Here is a 19,140-nt window from a genome sequence, read left to right on the forward strand (position 1 = left end):
ACGTATCCTCTTAGTTTTACTTCCTATGTTCAGATGGGTTCCATAGGCGGGGATCTTCTCTTTTATCCCATGGTACCATAGCTGCTTTGAAAGTCTTTTCAGAGCCACCTTGCAGAAGTAGTTGTGCAAGTCCAAGTGGACCCATCACCTGGATCTTCTTGTCCACTTGCTTCAGACAACTTCTGAATAGATTTGCAAGGCATGGCTTTTCTTACAAAAGCTGCATTACATCTTAGCCAATGTATCTTCTTTATGAATGCTAATTCTCTTCCTTGTTACAGTTTTCCATCCATGTGTCTGGAACATGCTCGGATGGCTTGTCTGTAGTTTCCTGTCTTTGTCTTCCCCGTTTCTGAAGACAACACCTGGTCAAAGTGCTCCACAGTGAACAAAGGCGCTGTGTGTTGATGATCTGCTGAGCAGTTTCTGTGGCTTGGTCTGGTGTTCGACAGAAGACACAAGGAAATGTCTCCCTTTTGTGCTGGCAGCGCAGGAGCGTGTCCTGTGACAGCTGTGAGCTCTCTGGCTGCCACCTCGGGAAGGCGCCGCGGGGGGGACGGAGATGCCGCCTCACAGCCTGTGTCCGCACACCTGTGTTTGCCACGGAGCCTCTTCTACAGTCAGCCGGATAAAAGTCACCAGCGTTGTTTCCACTGTGATACTGGAACTCCGTCCTCGCGGTGGTCAAAGGGTATCATTTGACATTTCATGTTTTGTTGTAATAGTCAGAGTAGAAAACATTTAACAATCTAGTGATTTTAATGGTATTTAGCATAAGCAGAGCCATTTTACAGCCAATCTATAAAACGTCCTTTACTTTTATACCTTTCTGCCTCAGTACAGAGGAATTTCTCACCATCTTAGACTCTCGCCTTTTCGTATTTCCTATTTTTTTAAAAGAGAGATTGTCTTCAATTTTTTTTTTTCCTTCTCCTTTCTCCTAATAAAATCTTATACTTGTGATATGTGATATGGGCTTGCAGGAGGCAGCTGGAAACTCAGAAGTATTCAGTATTAACTGATGCACTAGGAGAACTGAAGTATTGATACTTGTAAGGTTTCTGTACTTACCTGTGCACCTTTCTCTTTTGCGCTGCATGTTGCTGTCTTACTAGCACTCTTTCACTGTTTAACTGTTTCTTTCCTTATGTGTTTTGTTTTGTTTTTTATCCCTAAGCTATGTTTTTAATTGAACAAGATATTATATCTCCTTGCATCAAATAAAATAACTTTCATTAGTCAGAGGTGATTTTCAGAATTTTTCAAGAGTTTTCGTGGCACATGTGATAGATTTGTAGAATATTGAAACTTCTGCAGGACAACTGTTGCTATTGAGCCACAACGTTCCACTGTCAGCTCCAGCCTTTGATCTTCATATTCCAGGGAAGCACAGCTAGACAGTTCAAACTGTGTTTTATTCCTTACTCTTTAGATTCCCCTCACCCCATCTCCCAATGTTCTTTCAGCTACATTTATATTATTGTGTCCTTGCCTCCTTAGAGATATTTTGGGTAAAAATCAGTTTACTGTGAAGTTTGCCTGAGAAATACTGCAGGACAAGACCCAGGTAAGCATCTCCTGCACAACTGTATCAATTTATGCTTCTGTTTTTGTGTTCGTATGTATAATATATGAAATCGCCATTGAGTGTTCTACTGTCTAGAGCCAGGAGTAGCTGTTGGCAGGCCTGAATCTCTGCTAAAATCTAGTGCCAAGGCTGTAACTTGCTAAGTTTCTTACCCTCCCCTTTCCTATTTCTGGGTTAGGAATAAACGGTATTAACTTGTCTTTCTGAGGTGCTTCAACACTTTGGATGGAACGTTTTCTCACAGTGCGTGGTGGTTTTGCTTTGTAATGTCATGCTGTCAGCTGGGCATCTTTGCAACCATTGTGCCAAAATAACAGAAGCCAATGGTCGCATTTTCCTGTTCTAGGTGCAGAGTTATTTTCTTTATCACTCTCAATTCCAGTTGCATGTATCACGGCGTAAGAGCTGCCGTTCTTCGAGATGAAAAATAGCTACTCTGATGAAGCCAAGTATAAACACATAAGGTATGTAAGGAGTTCAGAACTAAAGTAACATAGATCTTAAAACTGCTGATGTGTGTGAACACTGTTTTGCAACAGTTTTTAATATGTGAAATGATGTGCACTGAAGATCGTGAATCGATCAAATTATAGTGAAAAGTATAAGATGACAGCATAAACCAGAGAATGGCAGCCGTGCCTACCTGTACTATGTATCTCCGGTCTGACAGCATTTGCTATCATAAATCTGTTTGTTTTATAACTAGGCCGTAAAACCTCACTTCAAGCTGAAATGTAGCAGGATATGCTGTAGTTCAAAAATTGTGCTTTTGTAGAAAAATACATTAGTAATTTGGAAATTAAAATTGCAGCACTTTAAAAATTATTTACATTACTTTTGCACTCTTATAACTTGTGCTTTTTGGACTGGATTTATATTCCACATAAAGCTGTGTGATCAATCCTATTTAAAACTCACTGCTTCCTTGGCTTAATCAAATTCCTTTTGCAGTGAGTTTTATATACGCAGGTGTGAATTACTCTTAGAAAATATCCCTTCATACTTTTTGTAATTTGACTGGGGAGCTTGCCGAAACTTCATAGGAAGTTGATGAGACTAAAGTGAGTTTTGTGTTTGTTTTGTTTAAAAGACTGGATGCGTGTTAGGGTAATAATAACACATAGTTACTAACAGGAACTGAAGAAGGGATATTTACAATCTGTAGCTTCACTCTGTTACAAGTTAGGAGATTTAATGTCAGTTTATCCCATGTTTCTTCTTCACATTGTTAATCCTTCATCTGATCCACTTGGTATTGACCAGTCTTGCAGACAGGAAACAAGCATATGGAGCACAACAGAGTCTGGCAAGTCCCCGTGTTTCCACTGAATACTAAAAGTAGGTCAGTGTAATCTATTTTAAAATGACCTGTTTTTAACAATAACATAACATTCAGAATAAACATCTTGCAGCCCTCAATTAATGGAAAAACTAAGAGCTCTATTTTAGAATGAAAAGATCTTTTTATTATTATATCACTAACAAAATAACAAAAGGATGGTGGCATCAGAGGACCTACTGCGATCTGTGCCATCTCCTGCAGTCGCATTAGAAATGATCTGTAAATCAATTTGACAGAGTTCATCAATTTGAGCAATATATGCTGGATACACACCCCAGTACACATGCTGAAAGGGATGTTTGCATTTCTGCTAGTTCAAAATCCATTCTGTTCTTTGTAGAATGTTGTGAAATCAAGCAGAAGGAGTAAAACAGTCAGTGAAAGGGGGAAGAGTTAAACACCAGCTGACAAGAGACAGGTTACAAGCAATTGGCAATAGTAGAGCTTTGCATTCAGTGTGTATGCCGAGCGATGTGTGCCAGGAAGAACACCAAAAGAAAACTTGTAAGGCAAAATAGGTCACAGTTTCTTGCTCTCTGATAGTGGGGAGGGCTGCAGCAAGGTGAGTGGCTCTTGGAGGTCCAGGCAGTGTTACAGGGGTAACACTGTTTTGCCCTGACAGGGCAGATCACTTTCTTCCCACAGAACTGGGTTATCTGTAGGACACCTCCAGCTATTGCTATCCAGTTTTGGAAAGAGGAAGACCATGGGTTTTAAGTGAGTTTGGTCCCAGTTCTACATATCACCTCTGAAGTTCAGCTTCTTGGATTTAGACCTTTTAAGGTAATATCTTTGTTCTAGCTTTAGTATTTGTCTAATGAGAGAGACCTTTTGTCACCTGAGGTATAATGTTTCATGCAATAGTTACTCCTACTGATTACTTCAAAGAAATGAGAGATTCAATATTTTTGAGGCAAACGGAAAAAATAATACTGTTACTGAAATCTTCTTTATTCACAAGCCAAATGTAACCCAGTAATTCACACTGTGAGGTTCCATATACAGCACTAGCACTGTCCGTCCCCTTGGTCAGCAGAGACTCATCATGCACGTGTACTTCACAAAAAACCTGACGAGTGTAACTTTGCTCTTTTAAAGGGGATGATTTTGTACTCGTGGAACTCTCTTCACATCCCAACTTCAATGCGGTCCAGGATCTCTGAGATCAGTGATGATCTTGGAACAGTGAAAGGCAGAGATTTTTGCAGGTGCAGCATTGTGATCTTTTTGGCTGGTATTGTAGTACCTAGCAGTGTAACTTCTTGATTTCAGGAATTTGGTCATGTTGTTTCAAGCAGTTGTTACCTGGTTTGTCGACTGTTGCCTCAGGAGCATTGCTCCTTCAGCCTCTTGCAGGACCACAAAAGGCAAAACAGCAAACACAACCCTCTAGCCTTACCCTGCTCTCTTAATTGAAAGCATGCTGCTAGAGCCAGTGATTTCTTTGGATAAACTTTGCCCTCCTTCCTCCCACCTCTAATTAGAAAACAGCAGCTTGATAGCACAGCAGCAAATGCACATTAATATCAAACAGAATTTTCACTATCATTTTCATATTAACGTGAGATGTCGGAATGTAAAGTTAGCTAGATCTGCACATGGGACCATTCTCGCTGTTAAAGGCTTTAGGCTGGAACAGTGCCCAAAATTTTTAAAAGAAATGCAACATTTCCAGATCAAATATTAATTACATGCTATATAGAATAATATTTTTCAAACGAGTTCTATAAATAAAAAGCTAGGCCTTTCAAACCATCAGCAATATTAATTTTGGATTTGAAAGATTATGAAAGATAAACAACCACATAACTGTGAATTAGAAAAATACTGGCCTAGGTTGCATAAAAACCTCCATTAAATAAATACCGTAAGTTTTCACTATGAAAATTCAGTGGCATTGTATTTTAAAAAACCATAATGAGTTAACCATCCATTAATGATACTCAAGTTTCTTCACTAATCACATACACATACAGGAAGTCAGATGGCCCAGAAAGGCGATATACTGGATTAATACACAGTTTGACAGAAAGTACTCTTGATATGCTCTGCTCCTTCATCAGAACTTCCTGACTGTCGCTGCAGTTGTCAGCTGCAAATCCTGTTACTCTTCTCCTCTAGGCTGCCCTGCTGTCCCAGCAGGTCCAGCACCCCGAAGGCTGGTACAGTAGGTGACTGTGATTCCTGTCTTGTGCATCCATCCCTCAGACCACCGGTTTAACCTCAGGGTGATTTACAGTGAGTGGTTCTGGTTTCCAGTCTGGTTGGAAAAAGTGAATATTGAATGTCCGCGCCCAGTTCTCAAACACTCGTTTCTCTGTGATGAAACGATGATGACTGCCCTTTCGTCCCCGCTCGTGGGAAATGTACATTGTGCATTCATCAGGTCCCAAAGGTTCATAGTAATGATAAGGTACTGAAAGATGATTAGGATCCCTGTGGAAGTAAGAAAATAGATGGAAGCCCAAGATGTTCTTTTTTACTGATTGAAAAGATGCTATCTTTAATAAGCTGAGGAGCTCAAATCCACTTTTTCTGTCAGTTAAACCAAATTTCTAGGTTGCTATATTTTTCTTGCATATTTAATAAATCAGCACAGGGCAAAGGTGTTTTCTTTGCTCTTTCTATTGCAATCCTTGAACCCCCTCCTCCCAGTTAAATAAAGGACAGGAATAGCTCAAAACCAAGGGAGAGTGCTGCAGGGCTATGTTACTACTCTGAAATTGGAAGCAAACTGCTTAAAAGAGATTTATATTTAGATTGTGATTGTAAAAAAGTGTTGCAGAGGTATTTACCAAACTGGAGAAAGAAAGGGAAGGGGAGGATAGAGGAGAGATGGGTATCTGTGTCACATCAGCTCAGCTGGACTTCCCCAGCATGGTGCTCGAGGTTCGGAGTGCACAACTTCAGAGAGCCTGTCTGCTAGGTCAGTGACACAGTCTGCTGTTGCTGGGGTTATAATCAAACATCTGATGCACAAATGAGTTCTTTTTGATGTTACAATGGCAACGTTCATGTATCTAAGCTAGGAATTAAAACCATTCACCCATAGTATCCTTCTGACCTTGAGAGCCCATGGGCATTAACCAGCAGGAGATGCAGTACTCGTGGTGACACACAGGATACTCTGAAGACGAATTAGTTATTTAGGATAAAGGTAATTTTAGCAGTTCTAACCTCAATGTTTTGATGTTACACTCTGTAAAAGACACAGGTATTATAATAAGCCAGAGTGATTTCCTTTTGTTTTATTCTCTACATTAAGCTGTACCCGTTATGTTTTAACTTTGGGCACAGGCATTGTGACAAGAACTCATACAGCTGGCTCTGTCATAAATTTGAAGAGAGACAGCTGTCCCAGACAGAATAACCCAATTGTACCCATCTCCACAGTTGCTACCAACAGACTATCTTTCAGTGGCAGAAAAGTTAATCCAAATATGACCATTTAGTGAAGCCTTGGAACTGCTCTATATTAAACTGCAGTAGAGAGCAAGAAATCTCATGCAAATTCAGAGCTGTCAGCTCTAATACAGAGTTGATTATTTTCATTTTGAAGAGCTAATATTTAAGCTCACTTTCAATTGAATGCATCCAAAATCTGTCAGTATTCTGTCCTGGTCGTTATTTATGCTGTGTAATCCTGTCACCTACACAAGTCTCTAATTTTTTCTTATTTTACCATTATCCATATTGTATGTGCAGTGGTAATGTATGATATTGCTGCTGCTTTCCATTTGTACCCTAGATTAACGTTTTTAATTCAATCAATCTAGCTTCCTGGTAAAACAACACGGTGATCAATCTTACAAGAGCAGAATAACAATAAAATTACATTTCTAGAATAAGATAGATTCTACATTTACTGTATATATTCTCACTGGAATACATGAGAGAGTAAAAAGTGAAAAAACATATTTGTAAAGTACAAAATACCCTTCATATAGAAATTTAATACTTTTTTTAGCTAGAATTATTAGATCTCAATCTTCAATTATTTTTTCACATTCTTGTTTGATACATTGGACAATTATTATAATCTCTTAAATGAATCATATGTATGGTTACTGTAAATCTAACAAGATACGTTTTAATGTAATTCGTGTTTTTCTTAAGAACTACTAAACAAATAGGCCTCTGTCTCTCATTTAGCCTGCTCTTCCTTTCTGCACTGAAGCTTGATTTTTGACTCCTATGGTCTCCAGGGTAAATCAATGTTGCTTGGTGGATTAGTGAAGTTGAAATCGTTATCTCCAACAGACTTCGAACAAACAGAGTGGAAATCGGGTAACTGCTGAGGCCGCAGTACTCAAAGAGAGGGCGCAAGGCTGCTGGCCCTCACACCGCCAGGTAGGTTTGGTCGGGATCCCCGCTCTGCTGCCCAACCCCACCTTGTTTGTGATGGAGCCCTGAGTTGGGTTTGCAGAACATGACCTGGCAGAGCAAAAAGCAGGAAATGAATCGCTGGATGGCTCTTCCCTATTTCTTTGCTGTACGCTGAAATTAGCAACGGTTGACAGTGACAACCTGAATAAGATTTCTCACAGAGGATCTGTAGGAATGCTGGTCAATTTTTTTTCTCCACACAAAACCCAAAGTCTACCGGTACAGGGGATAGGTGGATCAGAGGGAGAGATGAAAGAGAGAAGGCTTGATAATGGTCCTCTGTCTTCTCCATCACTCTGCTTAGTATTTATCTCAGGTTACACACTTCTGCTACCTCTTTGAAGCGACATTTTCAAGTCTGTACCTCCCAGTAAGTGCTTTATTTCTTATGTTACCAGGATCCTACCAGTGGAGATTCTAGCAATGGATTTCTCTTCTGAAGACAGGGATTCTGCATTACATCAAAGGCTGTGAAGGTATCCTAAGTGGATCACCAGGTATCCTAAGTGGATGCTCTTAGCTCCAGCCTGTAATGAGGCACTGTATTTTGTGCAACGTCCTGTCAGAAACAGCCCAGAACCACCTGCTGCACAGGGCCCGGCAGGCGGGAGGCACAGGAGTGCAGTCCAGGCACCCTGTTGGGTTCAGGCATCCCCTGATGGGTGCTGTATGCAGGGGTGCTGGCTGAACTGGGGGTGAGTTCAATGCAAAATAGAAAATGCTGGTGCCTTTAGACCTCTGCAAGACTACTCTGCAGCTGACAGGCTTTGAGGCTAAATTCCAAATGTTACATTTTGGATTCAGGAACTTTGAAACGCAGTTAGATACCTAGAACCTTTTGTCTAAAGTCTTTCTCCTTTTGCGGGAGCTCTGGATTCCCCTAGATTGCATGCTGGTAAGGTTTGGATGTGAACTCTGGCTTGAGTAACTACAGTGTAACCCAAATTAACTGTACTGTGTTATCTTCTAACTCTGCAATTAGCTTGTGTCACCAGCAAATGAAATGCATGAGTAATTTCTGTACGGAAATTGCTTGCCATCTCATTTATTAACATTAAAACAGATGCTGTTTTATCACTGACTGATACTGGACATTAATCAGTATTTTGTCAGACTTTGCATGCATATTAATATCACAGCTGGGAGGAATCTAGTAAAGTTCCGCTGTAAAATATGCTGTTCTTCTTGCCTAGTAGCCTGCCAGCACCGCAACCCTGTAAGTGCTTGTACCCAATGTCAGTCATGTACTGTTTGCCACTTCACTGCACATTTTCCCACAGATGGGATCCACCCACAGTGAAAGCTGAAAATACAGCAAACAGTGTTTGCCTCAAAAGGAACAAGGCAGAAAAACAAGGCCATCCCATATCACATTCTGGCCAACCTCTTCCTTTACAAATGAAGAGCCATTATAAATCAAACCACTAAAACTATATGTACTCACGTGCTTTGTAAAGTAACTCATATTTTAGAAGGGTGAATAAAGTGTCATTAATATGTCAAGTGATGGGCAAGCTGCTGTGCCAGGACTATGAAGCTTTTTGGATAATTTTTTGCCTTTCTATTCTCAGGATCCCATTTCTTTCACCTCCATACTAGCCCTGTTTTCCAAGTCACTTACACATTTTGTTATTAAGTTATTCAGGTAATGAGGTGAGATCCAGGCATATGGACCAAAGGGCATGACTCTCCCATACAGTTTGCGATACTGTGAGCACCCCTTCTTCCATCAAGCCCCTCATAAACCCCAGGAAATGTAACTAGCAACAACTGCTGCTTTGCACTTGATTTAAAGCGATTGAGAGGGAAAAGAGGGAGGTAAGAAAACACTAGATTTAAAAGCTGTGCCCAAAGGAATAAATTAAAGTATTTCAAATGCCAATTTTCAGGCAAATTATCACAGATGGGGAATGGCCTGGCAGTCAAATGAGATTTCTTATAAGAAAATGATGTTACTCCATAATTGGAGCAAAAATTATTCATATTAGTTTCAAAAAGGCTCAGAATTAAGCTGTAAGTTTCTGTGGGTTCCAGAAGGCCCACAAGGAGGAGGGAGGGTTAAAGACGGCTCTTCTCACTAACATCCTGAGTTTTCCTTGTGTGCGAGGTACTTGCGAGGAACCAGCCTCTCACTGCTGCCACCAGGCCAGTGGACAGGGACTGGAGTTACTACCAACTGCATTAAGGCTGGTCTGTGTCCTTCTCAGCGATGCTGCTGAGCAGCCACACAGAACAGCAGCAGCATTGCAGGGCCGTTGGGAACTGCGGTGCCATCATCTGTGCACCCCAACCTGGCTGCTGCCCTAGGGAGGCAAGAGGAAAATCCTCCATGTCCCAGTTGAGGAGCAAGTCCTGCGCACACAGCAGGCTGCCACGGGGAGCTCGGAGAGGGAATGCTGGCTTGCTCTGGGAAAGGCTGGGATTGCATCCCTGGGTACTGGAAAAAATATAGCAAGATGGCTTGTCTTGCGACAAAATGGGGGGGTGCACACGCTCTCCAAAATCTTTGCAATGTGCACAGAAGCACAAGCTTTCATCTTATTCTGGAATGTGCAAGTCAGATGTATTTAACAGCAGGAGAGCAATATCGAAGCCATCAACCCTTACTACAGCATGAATCTGTAGCAAAGGGATTCAATATTACATATAGCTTTGCTGTAAAGTATGAGAAATTTATACTAATCAGGTCACCAATTCCAGTTTAGCTATAAAAATCAATGTCCAGTGAAAGTAAATAGAAATGAAACTAAAACACGTCGTTGCAATTAATAGTGACGAATCTTTTAGTCTGTACTCCAGGCTCCTTCGCTAGACTATTTTTCCTGCAAGGGTAGGAAGCAATTTGGTTAATGATCTTACGATAATAATTTGCAGCAGAATCAACAGTATGATATTCATGATACCTTTGAGATGTCCTTCACATTACAGATGTGATACTAATTTAGTTCCATGACAGTGATCACCGACACTCATTACTTACTCCGCAAATTAATACTTAAAAAATAACGGGTAGGTGCTGAAGCTGTAAATTTGGTGATATTAATTCTGAATAGAACTAAAGAGATATTTTTTTAAAAATCTCAATGATTCTTTAGTTGTACAGCAAATGAAGTACCTATAACCATCTCACACACACAAGAGAGGTGTGGAGGTTTTTTGTTGTTGTGGGCTTTTGTTTGTTTTGGGTGGGGTTTTTTTGATAGATTTGTATTTTGTCTGACTGAAAACCAGGGAATATGGCTTAAAAATTACACAATATTTCTTTCTTTCTGCTATTCTATTTTGTTGTCTTGTTTCTTTGAAAGGAAGACCAGAATTCTTAATGCGTGGCTGAAGAGCAAACCAGGAAGGTTAACTGTAATTTATGGCAAGAGTTTCCCTTTCATTCATCTTCATGCATAGTTTCTTCCAGGCATGGAAACTAGAGTTTTCCCCTTCAATATCTGGGGAACAAACCTGAAGTAAAGACACTTTATATTCTTTTGGTTAAGAAATGACCTTTTCCCTTTTTACAACCCGCTAAGTGTATCTTTAAGATTTTTTTATGCAGACTGTAAACATTATTACATCTATCAATGGTAGGATTGATTATAGCCTTTCTTGTGTTATAATTTAATATTATATCCATTTGATTTCAGTGTATCAATTCTATGAAAGCCTTTTATAAGGTCTCAGTGACCATTTTAGCCTCTTAAAAACACTGGGTTTTTAAAAATTAAGTAGGTATCTAACCTAATCTGATTTTGCCTGAAACATTAGGATTGAGCATTGCTTTGCAGTGAATTGCTATCTTCTGTGTTTCTAGATCATCAGTTTATTTAAGAATTACTTCCATGTGCCATGGGGATACAGCCACTTCTGGAGTTGGACAGACCAGCTACTTACAGAAACTGAAGAAGTGTGTCTTGGCCAGCTCAAATGGCAGGGGAACTGAAATGCTTTCAAAGGTATTTATGTTGTCTGGAATATCTGATCTAGTTTGTTCTTTTCCTTGGAGAATTCATGACAAAATCTGGCAGTACATCAAAGCACTTATCACCAGTGTTTTGTTATAATTTGTAGAAATTCTCACAAAGTGGAATTTAGTGTTGACATTTTATATTGTGATTTCTTCAGGGATTTCTACTTTATGCTCAAGACAAAAGCAGATTCCTAAATATTCCTTTTCAGTGCTCAGAAGAAAGTCAAAGCACTCCTGTTCTTTGATAGATGAGCTAAGCTGTCACTGCAGCTTTGCTCCCCTTGCCCCTGAAAGGCATTTGACTAACTCAGGGAACCAGACTTCAGCGAGATCACTACATTTGCAATAGAAAATTCAAGCAAGTGCTTCTTAGGGAAAGGGATTTGTGAGCAGGTTATGGAATGTTACACTAATGCCATCGTTCCAGACTGCCAGTACCAGCTCTGCGTGTTGCTGGGTCACCTCACAGTGCAAATGGGATCAAGACAACGTGTGGGCACAGAACCACATTTTTCTGAAGGGCCAGAGTGCTAGGCCTGGTAATGGATGGACAGGTGATACTTCAGTCAGCATAAAGATTGCTGATGTAAAACAAATTTTTATGAGTTTATGCAGGATCAGTGCTTTAAATCATGTGGCTAACGTTTTTGGTACAGGACCACAAGTCCTGAAGATTGTTTCCCTCTGTCCCGGATCCATAGTGGGAAACCTTAACCAGCACTTGGGTCTGAGTTTTAAATACAGCTGGGGGTACAACGCACCCCTAAAATGTGCATAAGCTGTTACTTTACACAAGAGCGTGAAGGGTCACGTAGCTTCCAGTGACAGGATCTGTGTGCTGCTGCTAGCATGTGTGACCCACACCCTGCATGACCAAACTGGGTGATTACAGGATTGGTCATCTATTCTGCAGGTCCAAATTCTGGGGTTATCTTTGATGGGATTATTTACGAAGCTAGTTTACTGGAAGATGAGCTTTCATGTGACAGAGGTAACAACAATCTTAATTTGAGTTGCATAGAAAGTTCAGTTCAGAAACTAGTCCCTCTGAGAACTACATTCCTCCATTAACTGGGGGGAAACTAAAACCAAATTAAAAGTAATGTTTTCCAGTAGTCCTTTTTTCAGATTAATTTCATGCCAATTATTGCGTTACTTTTAGCTGATAAATATTCAGAGACTAAACGAAACATACAAGATGGATTAATTCTCCCACACTACAAACAAAATTTTTAAATATTTTATATAACATAATTAAATGCTGTTTGTTGTTTTCAGATTCAGATCTTGGGACATGTTCATTAATTGCTTTAAGACGACTGAACACATGTTGCAGAGAAAAAAAAAATAAAATGTTCAGATGCTTATCTGTAACATTCAACCTTGTTGGCTAATAACGGTTCCAAAATAAATCTTACCTGCAGAAATCCGGTGGCACCATGCCATAAACATTTATCCTGTCACAGAGCTCTAATGCGATAGTCATTGTGAACCAGCCAGTGCTAAGCCAAGTGTTGGATATCTTCCTGAAAGCAAAAACATAATTAAGTTTCTAGGCTGACAAATAATTCTTGAGATACTTGAAGCAATTTCTGGGCATTTTTTTCATTCTTGCAGAAGTTCTGAAAATTGGGCAACCAAGACTAGTTTGCTTGTTTATCTTTTAGTGGTTTTTGCTAGTGTTTTCTCACAGTGGACTAATCTATGCAGAAACTGCCCTTGCTGTAATTAATTTGGGGCACAGCAATGTTAATATTTAGCTGACCTTTTGGTAAGTTTACCTTAAGTGACTGAAACTTCATTCTACTAGTAACCTATACACATCTGTAATCACTTAATGGAGCGTGCACACCAAATGCTCAGGAAGATGCACCACAGGGATGAAGACGGTTGCTTAAAATACTACCTCTGACTGCTGGAGCAAGATCTGGCCTCACGTGTTTGGTCTAACAATCCTTCCCCCAGCCCCTGTCCGTGATTTAGTTTCTGGAAGCTCCCAGCCACTCACTGTGGCTGCTGGCAGGAAACTCTCAGTTCTTTCCAGCTCTGCCTGTCCCTTTGCCAGCCTGGGAAACCCTCATCCCAGGTGCTGCTGCCCCGCTGCCTGCCCTGGGTCCCATCCCTGCCTACGGGACCTCTGTCCTGGCCTTGTCTGCAGGCCGGGAGAAAGCTTTAAAAGCAGCACAACGGATCCCAGCATTACTTACGCAAAATAGGAGATATCTCCATGTAACTGCCCGCAGAGGTAAGAGATATGAGAGATTTAAGCTGTGCTTAAAATTTGCGGTATCACAGGTTCCTATTTGCAAACAGGCAGCAGTAATGTTTCCTCTTCCTAGCATTTGCTTGTCATTGCTGTTTAGTGTGTAAGAGCCACGTACCAATGGTAACTGGTTGCCTGGCTAATGCACAGAAAGTCCCAGTCCTGTGTTAGTTCCTTGGCTGTGCCTGGGGAGAGCTGGCAGAGTAGGTCACCTACAGGCGCAGTGGGAAGACAACTGAGGAATGCCTTGTACCAAGGTTTCCTGTTTCCTCAGTAAATTAGACTATTGCAAAGGAGGGGAAAAAAAAAAAGTGGTGGTATCAGTGCTGGCTGCTTGAAAGGCACTTGTAAACATAAGGGAATTCTTTAACCAAAAATGCCTGAAGGATGCTGGGGAGCCTAGGTAATTTGTCCTGTCCTATGTGGGTAACCTGGTAATGTATGAACTCCTGAAAAGTACATTTTTACTGCTCCTGACATAAAGACTTTCAGGCTAAGCTAGCATTTGGAGAATAACATGATTTAAGCATCTCATTAGTTCCAATTATGAGACCTTATTCATTTTCTGAATTTGCACTTAAGCTTGGGAGGTGGTGGTACGATTTGTCACAATGTCATAGCTGGGTCATAATCTCAGCAGAGGCCTTCAGGCACTGCAACAATACAAAACAGTAAATAACAATTTTTGACTCAAAATTATTAGGAAAGGGAAGGGTAGGGAAAAGCCTAAAAAAACTCGCTTTCTGGCCACTTGGGAGTGTCTGAGCCTATGTATCTGGGTAATTCAAGAACATGTTCAGGCTAAGAGTACTTTGGAGCCACAAGGCCACTGTTTTAGTGCCTACGACCTCACATTTCAAAACAGAGGGAGCAATTATATCGACCATGACTGAACTGGCTGGGCTTTGCACAGGTTGGGCAACCTGGCTCCACTGTCTGCTGGGTTAGTTTTCTTTTGCTTACACACACTTATACTGTAATTTAGCGTTTTCAATTAATAGGAGAAGAAATTAATTTAAATAAACTAGCTTAAAAGCTAAACAATGAAAGATTTAAAAACTTATTCAAGTGCCACTTTGGCCTCATTAAATACCATGTCTGTAGGACAGCACTATAGAAACAGGGTTACAGTGTCTTGTCTTTTCATAAAAGATCTGAACAAGAGTCCAACAAAAGAATACTGTTTTTATACCTAATCAGCTGTAATGAAAGAATATGAAGAACTGTCATGTGCTTATTAGAGGAAATTATCAGATATTCTTTTATACGATGAACTAACACACTGTGCTGATAATTCTGTAGTGCACACTAAATTACAATTAAAGGCCTTTCTGCTCCACCAAAATCTCATTTATAATCTCTATGGAAATACTCTTCATGCAGTTATTTCATTTATGTGTCCTTTATCTAATTACTGTAATATTGGTTCTGAATCATATTTTCTTAATGTACCCTTATTCAATTATAAAGTTATTTTCAAGTACGGTTACTTTATAATACCAAGTATATTGCTCTGCAGCCTTTGTCATTCACCATACTATTTACCTGGCAATGTTTTCTGAAGGTTTCCTTTCATTTCAAAATCAGCTTTGTTTTGGAAAAGCACAATATATCCAATTACCTTTTTTCTCATCATTTTCAAGACAGAAATGAATGGTTTGATTATTGCAACCTTGCAATCAGGCTTCTCTCTCCCTCCTTTGTTTTTTGCAGGCACTAATGTCAAGAGCTCAGCAGAAACCTCCCAGGGAACAGCAACATTCTGGGCTGTACAATGTTCTGCTCCTACACCCATGGCTACATAAATTTTCTTCCCTTACAAATTCCTTCCTACCTGTGTTTCTTTTCATCTTCACTCTCTTTTTCTGTGCTGCCTATTCATTTATTTTCATCTCCCTTTTTAATCTTCTTAGTTCTTCAAGTATGCTGGATGTGCCCTCTGAAGGAGCAGTTCATACACAGCAGGGCCTGCGATTTCTTAAAAGCAACAGGACTTGTTCATGAGGCTGAATTTTGCTGGGATCCACATGCCCTTGATTTGTACTGGGAGTTCAGGGTGCCCATGACTGAGTCCACTATAAACTTGTTATAATGTCATTAATGTCTCAGATGCTTTCAGACTGTTCCAGGAGCCAAGACTGAGCCTGGGGCCTGTGCAGAAAAAGAAATGCTTTGCTCCCATGCACAGCTATAAGCCTCCTGCTCCAGACGGGAGATGCAGAACCAGAAAGAGCAGCTTGCCTGAAATCACACAGCAAGTGTCAGGAAAGGAATTGGACTCCGGCTCCCCATGGCAGAACTGGCCAGAGAGAAGCAGAGGAGGTGAACTGTTCCTCAAAACTCAGGACTGGATGTGTGGTCTTGCACTGGCAAAGTAATCCGGGGAAAGAGGTGGCCGTGTGCATTTTGTGTGTGCGGGTCTGACCCGCAGGGCAGATGGTGGCCCATGTTACAGTGCAACTACAGCTGTGTTAACTATAATGCCTTTGTAAATACTGGGCATACAGGTGATCCTTTGCACTTTTTTTGAAAGGTTCAAATGCTTAATTCCCATAGATTATAACCTTCTCACCCCTTGTTATCCTTCTTGTTCTGGCACAGCCTGGCAGAGACTCACAAGCACTGATCTGAGGATGCAAAGGACCTTTAATGGTAAGAAACTGACCAAGTCACTATGGGCTCTAGTGTTAGTGTGAGTTGGTCAAGAATTTAGACACATAGTTTGATCCACTATAACTGAACAGAACTCTGCAAGGAAACCACGTGTGGTATGACAGACAAAGACAGCAAATGCCAAGCAAAGATACAGTTGCCGTCGGCTAAGACGATACAACAGATTCCTGTAACACTGGTTCAACTTTGTTGTGCAGCCCAGAAAAATAAAGTCTGTGCTCTTGAGTCCTCCCTCCTTCCAAGAGAATCTAGCCCAGCTTCAGGCTTTGGTGTGTATGTGTAAGTATTTGTGAAGTTAGATAGAAAATTTCATAATGAGTTACTGCACAATAAACCTACCTCTTCATTGGTACTTAAGTGGGGACCCTGTTCCATTTTTACAGCAGTATCTTTAATACATAAAAAAATAGGAGTTCATTAAAAATAAATGCATTTCTTGCTAGGAAGTCTTTGGTTTAAATGGCCATTTTTGAACATTATATGTGAAAATGCTGAAGTCCTGCAGTGGGTCACTTATTAAAAATTTGATTTGAAGATCAGCCTACAAGTCATAAACAGTCTCATAAAGATAGTTACTATCATAATAACTTTCCTTTTCCCAGTTGGAAATATAAGATCAACTGTTCTGAAGCACCTAATGTATGACTAATGTTTATTTGTTTTACAAAAAGCTTTACAGCTACACTGTTCCAAGAAGGCTTAAATTCAATAAACAGCTATTATAATTCACTGAACAATGGCACTTCCTCTATAAGAAAACATAACCTATCCACTCTGATTTTTTCAGAATTGGTTAAAAAAACCTTCCAGGTATATTACTCTAAAGTGAGATTTAAACAGCTCCTACCTCCTCAGCTATATAAACAGTACATCCAGATTCTGGTATCCTAACTTGATGAGGCAATACTCCATACAAATTATTTTGATGCGTATTTTTTACCTATGTTATGAATGATGTTATTCGGCCTGTCATACCACATTACAGCTCATGAGGCAGAGGATTTAATGGGTGTGATGGTCCCTCTGAGCAGATCTGCAATTGGTATATATAAACTACATTATTTTACTACTGTATGACACCCCCCAAATGTATCCACATTAGTTCTTACCTGTCTTTCCCAGTTTCCCGTTTAAAAAGGTCATCGAATTGAAGCATCTTGTGGCGAGAAATCATATATGCTTTTAATTGAGGCAGTATCTGATTCATCAGCTGCAGGTTATTATACACCAAGCCTTTACCATCTCTCCTCATGTAGCTGCTGGGACCCCAGAAGATAAACACAGCACCGTGGCTCATATTTAAGAGTTCATTGCGATTTCGCAAAATCCTCTGAATACTGGAGTGTGCAATGACTCGAACACTCGTTTTGTTTCCAACATCTTTTCCATAACCTCGAGTAGGTGCATCGTTCATTCGTATTACACACTCAGTCTCGTCAATTCTGTCACCTTGTTTACTTCCCAGAAGGTGTCCAGAGCTGGTTACCAACGCACAACTCTTGCAGTGCATTTTTAAAGGCTGCAAAGACAGACATGCTTCAAAATTAGCCGTAAACATCTTCCCTTTCAATACACGATAACTGTATTTTACATGAACATGGTGTATTTTACAGCAAAAATCTCAAGAGGACTTTACATAAATCTCACCCAGCACTCTTCCCAAATAACAACTGGGGACACATTACCTGTAGATTTTGTAACGGGAAAAATGTGGTATAGGTGTATAGTCCTTAAAGTTCCCCTGTGGAGTTAAGTCCGCTGTTTAAATCCTCCTTTCCACTGCTCCATCATATACAGTACTCACAACAGCTTCTATACTTTTCCCAGCTGCATAGGATTGTACTTCTTCCACTTGCCATAAATGAGCTATAATTGGAGTATTTTTGATTCCTCCTCTTCCAGTTTTTTTCAGCAAATAATAAATTGTAAGTCCTCATATGCACAAGTGTGAATAGCTTTTCAACATTGGGGGGTCAGGAAATTTTGCTAAAGGGAGTTATACCTTGGTCCGGTCCTTCCACACCATCCCCAAGTTTGTGCCATGATCAGTGCAATGCTCTTGTACCTCCTTTGTGGTTCAACAGTCCGAGCTGGTCATTAACATCTGTGTATATTTTACATGACGGTGAGCTGGAGCACTGAACTTTTTCTAGCTTGTCAGGTCACATTTAAAAGTGACACCGTAAAATGGAACAGTAGGTGCCTGTGCAGTGACTGTCTGACCTAATGGAATCAGGAGAGTAAAACAAGCTTTCATGAAAATGAAAATGCATTATAAATCATATTACTGATGTATGCCACCAATATAGATATGAATAAGAGAAGTATGTAAGTGTATCTGCTGCTCAGCGTGAGAACTAAAAAGGGGCAAAGGTTAACAGCATCCCCAAAGTGCTGCTTTCTAACAAGAACACAATAAACTGAAGGTAAAGACTGTTTGAAGGTGTGCCTTGGTGGCCCTCCATGAAACAGAATCTTGCAGCATTTAAGACCAGTAACATCAGGTTACAGAACATACAGAGTGTGTATCTTACTGTTTCTTTGGGGGGGAAAAAAAAGAAAATTAAAAAAAGGCAAACAGACTGAACTGTGGTTGCTCACCAGTCTGAGGTTCTTGGAAAGGCCATTCTGGTTCACGATCATTTTGATCTACTGATCTTCTTCCCTAAGGATGACCACCAGAATTTTCTTTTCATCCTTAACCATGAAGAGTGGCATTCCAATACCTTCCTGGGGAGTAACAGGCTTGGTTGATTCCAAAGGCCCCACATCAGACACACCATGCTGAAAGGAGTCATCTCCTGCCCTGTGGCACTGGCCCTGTATTGTACCAAGGAGGTGACAGTATTCATTGGCTCCAAAAAAAAAAATCACTAGCAACCAAACCATCTTTGACAACAAGGGCCTTAGCACCTCGAGATCAACCC

General features: G+C 40.4%; 1 protein-coding gene across 1 annotated transcript in view; it reads right to left on the reverse strand.

Moving 5' to 3' along the window:
* Window positions 1-5,134: 5,134 nt before the first annotated feature.
* The window catches only part of ST6GALNAC5 (ST6 N-acetylgalactosaminide alpha-2,6-sialyltransferase 5), a 72,809-nt gene continuing 58,803 nt past the window's right edge, over window positions 5,135-19,140 (reverse strand). The window contains exons 3-5 of the mRNA XM_065657186.1: window positions 17,323-17,732; window positions 12,696-12,803; window positions 5,135-5,366 (exon numbers count right to left, since the gene is read on the reverse strand). Of these exons, the coding sequence (XP_065513258.1) occupies window positions 5,135-5,366; window positions 12,696-12,803; window positions 17,323-17,732 (750 nt within the window). The remainder of the gene's footprint in view (window positions 5,367-12,695; window positions 12,804-17,322; window positions 17,733-19,140) is intronic.

The sequence above is a fragment of the Caloenas nicobarica genome, chromosome Z (genome assembly GCF_036013445.1).
Source record: "Caloenas nicobarica isolate bCalNic1 chromosome Z, bCalNic1.hap1, whole genome shotgun sequence".
In the NCBI taxonomy this organism is placed as follows: domain Eukaryota; kingdom Metazoa; phylum Chordata; class Aves; order Columbiformes; family Columbidae; genus Caloenas; species Caloenas nicobarica.